The sequence below is a fragment of the Hippocampus guttulatus genome, chromosome 8, assembly GCF_054856545.1.
Source record: "Hippocampus guttulatus isolate MCC_2025c chromosome 8, RoL_Hgut_1.0, whole genome shotgun sequence".
Lineage (NCBI taxonomy): Eukaryota > Metazoa > Chordata > Actinopteri > Syngnathiformes > Syngnathidae > Hippocampus > Hippocampus guttulatus.
In genome coordinates, this window is record NC_141268.1 from 1974073 (window position 1) to 1990249 (window position 16177).

A 16177-nucleotide genomic window follows, 5' to 3' on the forward strand; every position below is an offset into this window, starting at 1 on the left:
CAGACCATTTGATATCGCTCGACCTAAAGTGAAATATCACGACGCGGCGCATGTCTCGTGCTCGGTTGAGGGAGAGAGTGGCTTCACTTTACTTCAAACGGACAAGAGGAGGAACACCCGCGCTTCATTCACAAAAGTTGACACATCGCCAGAAAGTCTGGTGGTCTACGGTGGTTGTGTTGCCAGCTAAATGCTATCTTGGTTGACACTTGAACAGCTGCAAACAATTCAATCCAGCCAGTGAAGAAAGCTGTCTGTATGGACCTCGGTCCCGCCCCACACCATATGTCGGATATGTCGGACTCGTCTCCTTGGGCGGGCGGACAAGAGGGGGCCGTTCCCACCCACCAAGATGCCATTTGAGGAATTTTGAAAACAAAACTTTTTATTTACTTTTTTTTTTTTTATCACAGTAACCATTTTGTGTTGTGGAATACTAATGTCGAGTTGGTTTTTACAAAGACATTAAAATATCAAGAAACATGGATGCCATATGCCTTTTTTTGTTTGATTGACGGCCAGTCTTATCTGCAGCAACCTGGTGACCACTGATCGCAGTTTTCGCTCATTAGGCGATGTTTCGATTCCTACAGTAGGGGGAGAGACTGTCGTCGTGCGTCCTTGTACGGCAATTCAGGAGGGACTCATAACATTAATGTCGGCAACTGACGAGCCATTTGAACCGTTTAATTAAAAATTCACGGGAACCACAAAGTTTTTGGAATGTAAAATGAAGATACATATTCTTTTCCTTTCCATTGTAAATTCTGTAGCCAGTGTTGTGTCCAAGGACCGGCAACCCGAGGCCAAGGCCAAGGACTTGAAAAATTTTCCGAGGCCAAGGCCAAGGACCAAGGACTTGCCTCAGAGGCAATATATTGGAATACATATATATTGATGTATTTGGAATACATCAATATTCATTATTCCAAACATGAGAAAGCATTCAGCAAACATAACTGGAATCGAGCAAAAGGACTCCAAATCCCAACGGCCAAACCCGGAAGTGAACTGCCGACATTATTGACTCCAGCTGTCACGCAAATTACTTGGTTCAAACAAACATTCTAGTGCCACCGCACAAACGTGACGACTGTGCGAAAATAACTAAATAAAAGACACCACTGTTACAGAAAGGCTTTACACGCTATTTAAACTGCCGATCGCGAACGGAACGAACCGTGATTGAAACTGTGATCCCGCTCTTTACACGTTGCACTGTCTGTCACCTGTCAGTGGCAGGCCCGCCCCTCTTAAAGCGCCTGATAGGTGTATTAACATAGGTTTACCTAGATGGAATTTGTTTGATTTCTTCATGATTATCGCGGTCCACGGGCCCACTTAATACGAGTGGACGAAGGATTAGAGGCTCTAATCCCTCGTTGTGTCCGAGGACCGGCATCACAAGGACAAGGTCAAGGACTTGACTCCGAGGCCAAGGACCAAGGACTTGACTGGGCCAAGGCCCGGCTCGAGGAACACATCACTGTCTGTTAGTGATGGGATCTCCGGCTCTTTTTAGAGAGCCGGTTCTTTTGGCTCGACTCACTAAAAAGAGCTCTTTCAGCTCCCAAATGGCCACTCAGTTTTTTTGTTGCTTAAATTAATTTACGACCAAAAATAATGTACAATTATGTGTAAAATGAATTACGAATGTAAAAAATATACAGTATATCAAATATTTATTATTTATATGGCTTTATTTATATTCTTCTGAGCATACTCAAAAAGTTCCAATCGCTGATTGTGTATATTTATAAGCTTTTAACTATTTACAGTAAAACAACATAAATAAGCTTTGATTACCACACAACAAATTATAAATTAAAATTTGATATTGGATATTTTAACCTTGCACAGTCTACACGCTGCCTTTGAACTATCAATTAAGTTGAAATCAGTTCAAATTTCACTGCGTTTCTTATCTATTTTCTCACCTTTCCACCGTGTTTTTTTTTCTCTGTACTGTCGCGCTATGGAGCTCTCTCTCGTCTCCCTGTCTCTCCTGTTCGTGTGCTGCTCACAATGTGCTGCTGTGTGTCTCTAACTCCTCCCCCTTCTCTTCACTGCAGCGTGTGTGTGTGTGTGTGTGTGTGTGTGTAACCCTCTTGCCCAATCACGTGCGGCTTTAACCGAAAGGGGGAAAAAACAGGAGAAAAAAAAGTCGGCTCTTATTAAGAGCGGTTCCCTATTAGGACCCGGCTCCTGTCGTTCACTTCAAAGAGCCGGCTCTAAGAGCCGGTTCGTTCGACACATCACTACTGTCTGTAGCAGACAATTGTTGAACCGGTCCGAAGCAATATGTCAGCCAATCCACTTTATTGTTTGTGGCTAGAAGTATTTAGCCAGTAATTCTGCAGGTAATATAAAATAATTGAGCTAGCGTGACATCATGCAATCAAAATCAATGATTATTAGTTTTTGCTTGATGATATATCTCCAAAGAGCAAGTGAAGGAGTCATTTTCCCAATTAGCTTCACTTTGACGGATCCAATACTGTTGGAACTCTTTACTGTTTTCCTGTAAAAGAAAGTGAGTCAGCTCAATTTACAAAATACATGCACGTTATGGTGCATGTTCAGGATAGTAACGCCTTTACCTCAATTTGAGCCAGGAAAACCCCTACATGTTTCATTTGTAATCTTTCTTTTGCAAGTACTGTATTTCCGTTTCTCCTTTACCGTACTTATTTTCTTGCTTTTTGGAATACATGTTCAAAATAAAATTGTTATCTCTCTAACTGCATATTTACCATTTTAGAAAAAACAAACAACAGAAAAGAGCATTTCAAAATAAAAAATGGCATCCAAGATTTTTTAACTTTCATTCGAAATGTATTTTTGTGATATTCATTTGAAGTACAAAAATGTTGAAAACTTCTAAAGAGAGCTACAGTAGGTGAGCAAGAAAGCCATCTCGACTTAACATCAAATGAATCATCTTTAAGTATAAACAGGTTGCCTTATTCCAGCTGGAAAAAAAGAACTTTTAGCGCATGTGAACGATGCACACTTGACGCGAATAATCTCCAAGATGACAAAACCACTAGGTAACTGATAAATAATTGTTTATTTACACAAATATTTGCAAATACTAGTCTTCTATATAAGGACATAAAAATACAGTATATACAGTGGTGTCGGGACTCAATGTACACATTTTGATTTATTTTGTATTTCCATGTTTACAGAAGATGTACAGCAGGGTCAAAAACTTTCAAGTCTTTCACACTGTGGCGCAAGAACACAGGAGATTGATGTCCTTCAAGTGCTATTCAGCATTTGGACTTGAATAAACTGGTGTAGATCCAACTGTTGGCCAATCACAGAGCCACACTTCAGTGAACTGCTGAGTTTTACTCCAAATTTAACAGCATTTCATTCACCTGTCAAGAATTGATTCCTCAAATAAAAATGCTATGAATACTCACATTGTCAATCTTAACCCATTCTGTTTTTTACTCATCGCAGGCCTGGCCACAAAACATTAAATGCAAAATCCTCACCTTGCCATGCATAAAAGTCTTCATTTTGGATACAAGGATTTGTTCGTTATACATTTGCATCAGCATTTTCTCCAGTGTCTTTAGATTACTTGTCTGTGCAGTAACGAGGGCTCAAAAGCATTCGATTTTTGTCTCAATCACCGACTCCACATCATCCAAAGATATACAGGACAACAAAAAAGATTCTACTGCAGATATAGTTATTTTGGCCATGACTCTTTCTCTCTCCTTCTCTCCCTTTTTTGTGTGTTCTCTCTCCACAGTTAAACCCTTATAGGAAAAACGAGCAATTTTTTTGCATGAAGAAAAAACAACCCAGATTTTTAAACACCTTTATCTATTGAGAGCAAACCTGGTTTGTTCTACTATTCTTTCAAATGAATGGGACTAAAACTTTGGTTCGGTCTTGAAGTATTTCAAAGAACTACAAAGCAGCATTTCTTAAGAAATAAATTACTCATCTACTGGGACGCATCCAGCGGGCCAGAAGAGTGTGAGAGTGTCTTGTGTGCGAGGAAGGTTTGGTCTCAATGTTTTGGCTGGTATGGCTGGACGTTTTCAGACAGTAATCAGACAGGAGTGTCATGCATCTGGAGCACAAAACAGCACCAGACACACAATGTGTTCAGAGTTACTGGAAGCAAAACAAGTTTATTCAAGGTGTGCTCCTTTTGGTCCTGAGGGCAAATATCTCTTGTTTGCCTTCTGCCAACGTACTTCTTAAAGTACAACATAATCCTAACAAAAAAACGTAAAACATGGATGACACAGTTTCCCCCTTGAATGCATTGCTGCATTTAGAGAAATGAACATCAGTGTGTTTTATCTACACGGGACATTCATTTCGTATGTCACGTGAGCATGTTAAACTGATAGGAAGAGGAGACAAGGAAGAACAAAAATCGTAAGGTTTTGATGAGGCTTGGCCACGCAGACTTAAGATGTAGAGAGCTAGTAGAGTTGCACCTGTCTCCATCTGGATTTGATGAGGGGGTCACTGAGGGGCTCCGGCAGCAGTGGGCACTGGGGAGCTCAGGGCATTGGTGGTGGCAGACAGCACAGGTGAGCCAGTGAGTGGACCAAGGGCAGTCGAAGCTGGCAAGGCAGAGATACCTGGAGAAGTGCCAGAGCTACAGTTTGACAACAGCACATTCACTGTAACACATGATAACCACCTGCAGGCTGCAGGTTTTATGCCAAGAGCACAATTTCCAAAAACCATATTTAAGTTGGGATCGCAATGTCAGCCCAAGCTGTCTGGATGTGAGTCTGACTATGTCTAATTGGGACTTCTTTGCCTTCCGCACCTGCTCGGGCTCCTTCCCTGTTAGAAAGGTGAGATTCCATGTCCCGAGAAATTGTTTCTGTAGCCAGGGGATCGGACCAGTTGACTGCTGTGCGCTATAACGAGTTCTTTTTAAATTTAAAATTTCACTTTGTGTAGACTCAGAGATGAAAGTGGACTTTCCTGAAAATTCCGGGGGGGGGGGGGGGGGGGTGGGGGAGGAAATATATATATACAGTATACTGTATATACCATATTTTCACGACCATTCGGCGCACCGTATTGTTGGGCGCAGTCTCAGTAACGGGTCGCTATTTCTGTGATTGACACATACACAAAACGCACGGTATTATTCCAGGCATGGTAAAACATACGCCAGCTTAAACATACGGCATGCATGCACGCACGCTAAAAACACATTCACTTCACTTATTGGCGACTGGTACCTGCTAGGGGCGTGCCTTTAGCGTCCTCTTACACGCTCACCCTTCACTCAATGGCGACTGGTACCTGCTAGGGACGTGCCTTTAGCGTCCTCTTACACGCCCACCCTTCACTCATTGGCGGACTTCCGCATGCCTGTCGTCACTCACTCCGCCTTTTCTCTATATAAATAGCGTGTCGGCCAGAAGCGCTCTCAGTCATGCTTTGGAACTCGGCTCATACACTAGACCAATGGTCCTCAACTAGAAATGCTGTAGGTCCACTTTTTTTTTTTTTTAATAAGACCAAGGTCCGGTCCCATGCGCGGCGGTCATGGGGAGCAGGGCTATATGCCCATTTAGTATGGTCAAGCCAAGCTTATACAAATCAACACTCCTCACAACCAACCAATAATGGGGTGCATGAAAATAACAATTATTCACTTTGCCAGTACACAGCAAATAATGAGAGGTATTGTGTTGAGGCACAGGAACTCTTTTATTTTGCTAAGTTGTGCCTGCTTAATAATAGAAATAGCCCTTTTAGGGAAATAAGTCATTTTTACTTTAACTTTGTTAAACAGTAGTTGTCTTTTTTCCCTTAATTTAACAAAAACAAAACAAAATACTAATTTTACCAAAATAAATACTAAACATGAAAACAAAAATATCCTTTTCATTTGTACAATTCCCCATTTCACATCCCCTCTGAAATCACTGAAAAATATATCAGAAGAGGAGTTAAGAACCATTTTAAATACTGACACAAGGGAGCACAGGACTGTGCAGTGCTGTTCTTCCACTAAAGGTGAATGCAATGTCTGAGGCATGCAAATATTATTTGAGGACGCTATTGTGATGTTAATTTACCATGTTGCGGTGTTCTGCTGTTAAACATCTGCAAAGATCCCCGGGTAGACGGGAGCAAAACTGCACACAATCGAAACCTCCCGCGATTCGTCTTGTCTAATTGTCTGTGTGCGGCTCTCCTGGGCTGAAGCTGTGAGCACACTGTGGCGTCGCGCATGTGTCTGTTTCCTGACATAATCATTCATTTTGAATGCGTGTGTATTGGGATAGACGCGTGCTGACGCTTATGTATGGGCACACCTTAAGTTCAGAGGAGCCAATCAGCGCATCGTATATGCTGACGCTTATGTATGGGCACACCTTCAGTTCAGAGGAGCCAATCAGCGCATCGTTATCGCCGACATGCCCTGCTCAGCCAGGGTCTCCAGTTAGTCAAACATTATACACACACAGTCGCGCTGCTGCGGTCCTCTGCAATACATCTGTTAGTGCACACAAAGAATACAACGGATAATTTTAACAAGTGATCGCGGTAATGCGCAGATTATAGTCCAAAAATATAAAATGTATAATGTAAAAATCACTTTATAATTTATTATTTTATACAATTTGCCGAGGGTCAGGACAGAGGAGGTCCAGACAGAGGAGGTCGGCGGTCCGGTCGTGGATCGCGGTCCGCCAGTTGAGGAAGACTGCACTAGACGCTCCGCATTATAAGGTGTCCTGTCCATTTTGGAGAAAATTTAAGACTTTTAATGGCGCCTTATAGTCGTGAAAATACGGTATATATATAATATTATTTTAACTGACTTACCAGGTTTGTCGACCTTTCTAATGTAGTCAGACAAAAAAATCTCAGATCAAGTCCTTTTCCTCAAGCCATGATCACGTGAACGTGTTCCTAACACTCGCGTCTATTGCACGTATGTCAGCTTGCCTGGCTACCTGTTTAAACATTGCGCTGGGCCCATACTGAGCAGATCACGCATGAATTAGTTTACACAAAACACTATTCAAATACTCGACATTCAATGATTAATCTGCCTTTTGTGTGCACACGTGCACCCTTTGTGGCTTCCGTTCTCGCCGAAATTTTGAAATCTCTGAGATATGGCGAGACCATGAGAATGCGAAGGGAGAGGTGAGTGTTCGTACCTCAACATGGCTACACTCGTGAAAGCAAAATCTGGACAAAAAGGGAAACACAGAGATTAGCAGAAAAACATGTCCGTCTGACCTCGAGCGTCGTGTCATCTCCGCGAGTTTAGCTGTTGTCGTAGAGCAAAGCTTCTTTGATCTGTGAAGTCGGTTGCGTCGGCACTGATCGGTTGAAACCAAAAGACGCGCGCGTGCGTACATGTTCGCGCTGACGCGCGCACAGCAGAGAGCAGCGGACTATCGAGTGCTGAGGTACGCTTCGCTCGAGTGGTGTCGCTACAAGCAAAACAAACTCAAACTCGTGTTCGTTCAATGTTGTCAACTAATATCTGGATTAATTTTAGACAAATTTTTCTCAATTTCTTCCGGAGGAACTTTCATGAAAATTTGAAAATCCGGAATTCCGGGAAAATCTGAATGTCTTTCATCTTTGTGTAGTGAATCTATGAATTTCACTTTTTGAACTGAGTGCAGAAGTTAGGTTTTCAATGATATTCTAATTTATTGAGATGCCCCTGTATTTCTCTGTTTCCCTATCTATATGATGGCTCGGAAATTCCATTGCCAAGGCACAAAGATAAAGTGGAAGAAACAAAGATATGAGTACCGTATTTTCCGCATTAGATGGTGCACCTAAAAGCATTCCATTTTCCCAAAAGCCGACAGTGCGCCCTATAATTCAGTGGGCTTGAAATATGGTATCACAGTCTCTTTATAGTCCCCATTGAATTCTTTCCCTGTTAGTGTTCCTATGCCATCTTGTTGCGATTATTCGCAGGAACCAATTGTACCCGAAAAGGGTTCTTCCCGACACTAATTCACATGTGCATTCACCAACATACACTCAAACAGACAGCTACTTTGTGAGCTCTGCACAGCCATAATGAAACGAAGATAATACAAAAAGCATAGTTAACAACTGACTAAATGAAGGAAGAAGAAGACAAGCAAGACTTGTGAGGATATTTAGCCCCTTGTGGATGTGAGTCCACGAGGCTTGTGTGCCTTTTTGTTGAATCAATTGTCTTCATAACTTCTGTCTTTTATTGTTTTGTAACGCCATTTGTATTTATGTTTCATGTCTGTGTTTGTGACCAGTTCTAATGGCTTTGTTACAACTAGAGCGCTTGTGGAGGCTCAGTAAAGATAAAGCTGTATTGTATTGTATTGTGTTCCTGTAGCATAGCACAAACTAGTGGATGTGTAGCGCAACCACAGCCATGTGCCTTATAATACAGTGCGCCCTATATTTGAAAACAGTTGTAAAATAGGCCATTAATTGAAGGTGTGCCTTATAATCCGAAGCGCCTTAAACTACAAGTAATACTGTAAATAAACATTTTGTCACTATGCGGTGACAGTTCTGTATGTTGCATTATCTTTTTCCTATGAACAATATGGTGTTTTGAAGCAAAGTACGCAAAAATAAATTGTCATTAAGATACTTGGAGGCCATGAGAAAACTGAATATGGAACTCGACCATTAATTCAAAAGCAATCTCATCACAGGTATACTGTGAAATTGATGATTCAATTTCACAAGAAAAAAAATCTTACAAGTTATAAGTAACAACTCAACCATGTAATTCATTCAAGCTAATAGACTGAAATGATTGTTGGGGGGGGGGGGGGGGGCAATGGGAGCTCTCACCAGTGATAATGCTGGCTGTGCTAACAGCTGGGTTCCCAGTGGGTAGGTTGGCGACTCCACCACGAGACTGGTCCTTCACAACGGGGACTAAAGGAACAACAAAAATAATAAGAAAGGTGTGCTGGAGGAGTGAGGCTTCAAAAACAGGCTGGATAGGAGCTACGTCAGAGTCACACGCACAGTTTTGTGTGAACAATGTGCAACTTATTTAACAAGGCAGTTAATTGACACTCACATTCAATCAATTCCAAGTGTCAGGCACACTTAAATAATGATTAACAACCTTCTGATGGAAAAAGTTCAGCATGCTGCAGTGCATCCTGGGATCCAAAGAGCAACCGGAAAGTACATTGTTTTTCCCCACAACAACTGGTAACAGTTTAAGTGCAGAAAGTGCAACCCTGGTCCCTGTACTTGTCTGCGCCTACAGTAGTGTGAAACAGTGTTTACCCCCTTCCTGATTTCTTATTTTTTGGCATGTTTGTCACACTTAAATGTTTCCCATCATCAAACAATGGAAACAGAAAATGCAGTTTTTAAATGAAGGGAGGGACGAACTAATCCCAGCCGACAGTCCACACCCCAGGGTGAAAGAATGATTGCCCGCAAAACCAAATAACCGTTTGGGCCACCCTGAGCAGCAACAACTTAAATCAAACATTTGTGATAACTTGCAGTGATTCTATGACAGTGAATTGGAGAAATGTTGTCTCACTCATATTTGAAGTATTGTTGAGGTCTTACTTGGAGGAGTTAGTTTGAGATCATTAGAAGTTTTGAATCTGATCGAGTGGCCACGATGTGGGGTTCCCCAAGGGTCAGTCCATGGAACCCTTTTGTTCAGTCTGTATAACCTTTGGTTCAAATGGATCTGAACGCCAATGTTGGCAAGCATGGTTATGCAGATGACACACAACTATATTTATCAATGTCCCCTAATGACAACAGTTCAATTAATGCATTGTGTCACCGTCAAGAGCAAATGAACAAGTGGAAGAACCAAAATTACATGCAGCTAAATCAAAACAAAACCGAGGTAATTGTAATTGTTTTAGACAATAAAGAATAGAGGACTGCTGTTCAAAAACACTTGAAGTCAGTGGCATTAAAAACCAAAGACCTGACTTTCAGCAATTATATATAATCAATCACACAAATAGCCTTTTACCAGCTAAAAAACATCCAGAGTGAAGGGTTGCATGCTCCAAGCAGAAAGGGACAAATGTATCCATGCATGCTTTTATCGCGAGTCGACTTGATTATCATCTCCTAAATGGACATCAAAGAGCAGCAGCTCATTCAGGAAGCTGCAGCGTGGGTTTTGACGAGAACAAAGAGATCAGAACATATTACCCAAAGGCTTTACACTGGCTCCCATTCAGATTTAGAAAAGATTTTAAAATTCTACTGCTACTCTACATCTCAGTGAGTGGTTTGAGTCCCGAATACATGAAAGAAAATACATGAAGTTTTTCGATCATCAGTTTCTAAACGACGACGGGTAAGTGAGTTTTTATTGCCGTGCGTTTTACTGTAATTGTGAATGATTTTAACTTTATTCACTTACGTCCTGGAGAACGCGGCACTAGCTTAAAAGCAGCACCCACTCGACATGACCGAAGAAACGTGTTCGCTTCGCCGTTTTCATTCATCAGATTCGAAACGAAGACGTGTAAGCGACTTTTTATTGGCGTGCGTTTTACTGTAATTGCGAAAGATTGTAACTTTATTCACTTACGTCGTGTAGATCATCGCATCGAAACGTAGAAGAACTGTAACGACTGGAGCGGAGCGAGTGAAATGCATCCGTTTGAGCGAGGCTGGACACAAAGTTAAAAAGATCCAACAGACACTTGGAGTCGGAAAGACGCAAATCTACGAAACTTAAAAAAAAAGGTATCGATTCAACTCCTGATGACAAGCCACCATCCAGCAAGGAAGCAATGGAAATGGCAACAAAAATCCTTCAGTATGCACAAGAATTACCAGACATCAGTGATCAACGGGACAGTTACTTGCAACTACCAAGAAAACTGTATGACACGCAGGCAAACATTGTCATAAACCAAAGAATGCATCCAACAAAACAATCCAAAATACATTTTTTTTCCCAAGACAGAAAAAAATAAACATTAAAATACTGTACGCATTTTACTGTTGTGATTTTTTTGGGATACACCTGTATTGCAGTTTTTGTTATATAAAATTCTATATATAATATTATATATAAATATAATATAATATATAATTTGTTTTTGGACAGTACATTTTTGTATTTTATTGATTGTGTTGTTACACGTGCATTTTCAACATACTTGCAGGTTCATAAAGGACATGTACCATGCTCATTTCCCAAATGAGGAATTTCTGTTATCAGGACCAATTGGACAGCGCAAACACGAGTCCGTACTAGAGAATATTTACTGTGTGTATATATATATATATATTAGAGCTGTCAAACGATTCAAATATTTAATCTAATTAAAAATGCAACTGTCATAATTAACTCAAATTCACTAAAAATTAATTGTGGTTACTCACGCATTTTTTTTATCATTTCTGAATTTCCTTTTATATTTTTTGTCCAATTTTTCCCCATTTTAATGCTCTCATCAACATGGAATCATGAATCAGTTTTCTATGTGCAAAATGCAAATATTTACTGAAATAACAATTTCGATTTTCCATTTTACATGGAAATCTCCAGCGCTTACTCTCCTGGGCTGGTACCCACAGGGAGACAAAATCATGCTTATATCAGACTACAGAGCCCGCAAGAGTGTGGGGCAGCCCCGTCACCATGACAACCCCCTTGTTGATTGCTGTGATTTCATTACTGACTCCACTTGAGATAATCACAACAAAGTGCAAGGCGGATCTCCATTCACTTAGTTTGCTTGGAATTGAATCAATACACGGACAGAAATCAAATCTGACCATTCATTGACAGTATCTGATGGGGTTCCACATGTGAAAATCACATGCTTTTGTGGTGTCTGGATAACGTTGGCCCTCCAATATTATGTAGTTAATAGATAAACAAATATATATATATATATATATATATATATATATATATATATATATATATATATACTGTATATATATATTAGAGCTGTCAAACGATTAAAATATTTAATCTAATTAAAAATGCAACTGTCATAATTAACTCAAATTCGCTAAAAATTAATCATGATTACTCACGCATTTTTTATCTTTTATATTTTTTGCCCTATTTTTCCCCATTTTAATGCTCTCATCACCATGGAATCATGAATCTGTTTTCTATGTGCAAAATGCAAATATTTACTGAAATAACAATTTCGATTTTCAATTTTACATGAACATTTTTCACTTGGAGCAGTTATTTACACATAATCTAGTGCCATTATGGAAAGTACAAAAAGTACGAGTGCCATTATGGATTGAGAGAGTCCCAAATTTCGAATTCTGAAAGGGTCTACTTATTCAATTGCATATGATAATAACACAAACAACAACATATACATACAATGATAAACAAATGCTGCAAAAATTTAAATAATTCAGGAGCAGGCCTGAGGATTTCGGGAAATTCATGGTAACCGTTTTTCGGTTCCGTCGGATTACCCAATGGGAAACCACGATTACAAATGTTGGGTTCCGTAAACGTTCATCATGGGAACCCATTTTTCTATTTTGACTGATATTGATAATCAAGAATTCCGAAACTCAAAAGTATAATGTTTCAAGGGTCAATGTTTGAAAACGATGCATTAACAATGAACATTACATCAGCAGCTGTGTACTCCAGGTTTATTCCAAAAAATAAATGGATCAAAAACTGGTGTACTCATGTGGCATCATCAGAGTATTTTTTCCAATCTCACACTGCAAAGATTAATTGACTGGTAATCATTAATACAGATAAGTATTGATGTGGCTTGACATCCTCTTCCCAAGACGATGCATGTGTAATCTACGATCAATTTGACGAAAGAATTTAGCACACGTCATCATTAGTTCTACCAACAGTTAACATGAGCATTACTACACCTTGTGACGAATGTTTTATTCATAAAGTTACCATGCTACAACCAGTAAATTATAGAATAACCAATACTGTTTCATAATATTTTTCACAGCGATTAGCCTACAAATCTAATGACCAATTTGCCTCGTAATCGTGCCTCGCGTCGTATTTCGCTCTCGCGTTCTGTGCATACGTCACAGGTGAGTTTAGTGATACGCCCTTTGGACGATTCATACGAAAAATCAGACAAGCATTCCCATTTCTTAAATATCGTAATTAGTAGACCTTGGTGAGTTTTTTTCGCCGCCATCTCAAACTTTCATCCACGCGATTCCTCAGTTTGCGGACTAAAATAACAACCCGCATGCACACATAGCGTCATCTGTTGTGTCCCCCCCCCAACACTGAAAACAAAACGAAAGTAAATTAGAAGAAACACACTCACACACCACATCACATCACAAACACACATACAGGCACAGTGAAATTGCGTGGATCACACAGTCACAAGTGCGGTGACTTTTATAATTAAACAATTTTTCGGTACCGTGAAAATGACGCCACGGAGACGACACGCTACCGGTCACGATTGTTACTGTGAAATCCTCAGGCTTGCCGTAGTTTTTTGTTTGTTTGTTTGTTTTGCCTGAGAAATTTCCTTGCGTCCCAAAAACGCACATTGTTTGGAACTGTGCGTATCGTGGCAAAATTATGCGTCTAGAACGCGGGACGCAGAGGTAACGAGATGGCTGAATCTCTAACCATTCTCTGAGTACTACTATTATTACACCTACCACTAATACTACATTAATTTAATACCTTCAACTTCACAATAATAATAATAAATAATTAAATCAACCATGATTTTTAAACTATGTATTATCAATATTCATTATTCCAAACATGAGAAAGCATTCAGCAAACATAACTGGAATCGAGCAAAAGGACTCCAAATCCCAACGGCCAAACCCGGAAGTGAAGTGCCGACATTCTTGACTCCAGCTGTAACGCAAATTACTTGGTTCAAACAAACATTCTAGTGCGACCGCACAAACGTGACGACTGTGCAAAAATAACAAAATAAAAGACACCACTGTTACAGAAAGGCTTAACACGCTATTTAAACTGCCGATCGCGAACGCAACAAACCGTGATTGAAACTAACTGTGATGCCGCTCTTTACACGTTGCGCTAACTGTCACCTGTCAGTGGCAGACCCATCAATATGGGTTTCCTTCGATGGAATTTATTCGATTCCTTCGTGATTTTTGCGGTCCTTATGCAAGGGATTCGAGGCTCTAATCCATCATTGTGTCCGAGGACCAGCGATCCGAGGCCAAGGCCAAGGCCAAGGACTTGACTCCCGAGGCCAAGGCCAAGGACCAAGGACTTGACTACGAGGACAAGGCCAAGGACCAAGGACCGCCCCTCGGTCCTCGAGCCGGTCCTCGGGGCCAAGGACCGGCTCGAGGAACACATCTCTGACTGTAACCTTCCACACAAAATAGTTCCAAACAAGTAACAATCGCGTCAGTGGCATACATTGTATACCTGTATGATACAGGTAACTTTGGTCTTGTCAGTGGAACAATCTGGCAACTTTTTAAAAGTAAACTTTCCATTCATAAACTCTTCAAATATCAGTTTTCGGTGTCTCGCGCTGCCATGGCTGGCAAAACAATCGTGCGTGGACCTATGCAGCGTGCTTGTTGTTTTGTTTGTGGTTTATTTATAGAGCAACGTAACATCCGCTGTGACGTGTGCCGCGTTAATCTCGTGAGAAAAAATTTAATCCCGTTAAAATTCATTTAAATTAATGCCAATAAAAACGCGCTAAAATGACAGCTCTAATATATATATAGCGGCTGGATAGCTCAGTTGGTAAGGCATTGTTTTGGCGTGCGGGAGATGTGGTTCGAATCCCGCTTGGGGCAAAAAATGAGCACATAACACCTGGGTCTTTGGGCAAGATCCTTCACGCAATTGCCTACTTCATACAATGATGACAGACAATAAAACGAATGACATGCCGGCTCAGACGTCGCCCGGCCAAACAAGGTCTGCGTCAGGTGCTGGGGAACCAGAGCACCTTGATGAAAAATGGGCTACTGGAACAAAGCGGAGATGGGCGAGATGCGATAACATGGCTCTGTTGGAATGCTACTACTCAAGCAACCCTAGTCAGAGGGGTTACATGCAGAGAATGTGGGCTAAATGGTTACTTCGAAACCCACAGTCACGGTTGACCACGAAACAACTAGTAGCTCAGTGTTCCCACATCCACAAACGGCAACTGCTGTCACAACTTGAGATTGATGAGGTACAACGCAGGTTCCATGGTGAAGGGCCCCAGGCTGCCAGATCAGAGGAGGAGGTCATACCAGAGATTGGGAGGCAAGCCCCAATGAATGCAGATGATGAGATTGGGAGGCCAGCCCCAATGAATGAAATGCTGAGCGAGACAGCAACTGACCTGAAAGCTAAGATCATGGCGAGAATGAAAGCTCTGCAACCTAGAAACCGATTACAACGGCTATGTGAAGTACCACCTGAAAGTCTCATGGAAAGTGTGACTGCAGCACTGAGGGCGATCCCTACCGTAACGATCACGGAAACCAATGAGCTTATATACCTGTATGCTTGAGCATCAGTGATCCTAGAGATGCTTGGCTATAAGAGCAACCATGGAAGCCATGAGATACGTTACCCACCATGGAAAAGACGGTTGGAGGCTAAGATCAAGGTGGCTCGGAAAGATGTGAGTCAATTGACGGAGGCCCAGAGAGGTGTGATGAAAAGGCCGATACCCGAGAGGTACATCCAGATGACCATACCTGAAGCACTCGAAACTGCCAAACAAAGGCTCCAAGCCTTGTCCAGCCGCCTAAAGCGGTACACGAAAGAGAATGAGGCCAGACGAATAAATGGGCTGTTCGCAACACAACCTGCGAAAGTGTACGCTCAGTGGCAGGGTCCTATCAACAGAGCTAACCACCAAGACTGGAAACTGAAAGGTACTGGGAAGGCATATGGGAGAAGGAGGTTGCACATAACAGCAGTGCACAATGGCTGGTGACCCTGAGAGAGGAGCACAGCAACCTCCCTGAACACAACCCAGTTACCATAACAGTGGCAGACATACAGGAAAGAGTCTCAGATATGAAGAATTGGACAGCACCTACATGGTCCACACCTACTGGCTAAAGAAACTCACAGAACTCCATGAGCGTCTGGCAGCACAAATGAAACAGCTGCTGAGGGATGGGACTCACCCAGGATGGCTAACCGAAGGGCGAACGATCCTGATCATGAAGGATCCCTCAAAGGGTGCAG

General features: G+C 41.4%; 1 protein-coding gene across 6 annotated transcripts in view; it reads right to left on the reverse strand.

Moving 5' to 3' along the window:
- Nucleotides 1–3051: 3051 nt before the first annotated feature.
- The window catches only part of csnk2a4 (casein kinase 2, alpha 4 polypeptide), a 49047-nt gene continuing 35921 nt past the window's right edge, over nt 3052–16177 (reverse strand). For 3 of the 6 annotated variants that reach the window (XM_086116947.1, XM_086116948.1, XM_086116946.1), the window contains 3 exons: nt 8833–8919; nt 7179–7209; nt 3052–4619 (listed from right to left, as the gene is read on the reverse strand). In XM_086116947.1, the coding sequence (XP_085973073.1) occupies nt 4358–4619; nt 7179–7209; nt 8833–8919 (380 nt within the window). In that variant the 3' untranslated portion in view covers nt 3052–4357. Of the gene's footprint in view, nt 4620–6323; nt 6506–7178; nt 7210–8832; nt 8920–16177 lie in introns of all 6 variants that reach the window. The other 3 variants (XR_015101545.1, XR_015101546.1, XM_086116949.1) reach the window with 3 other exon arrangements.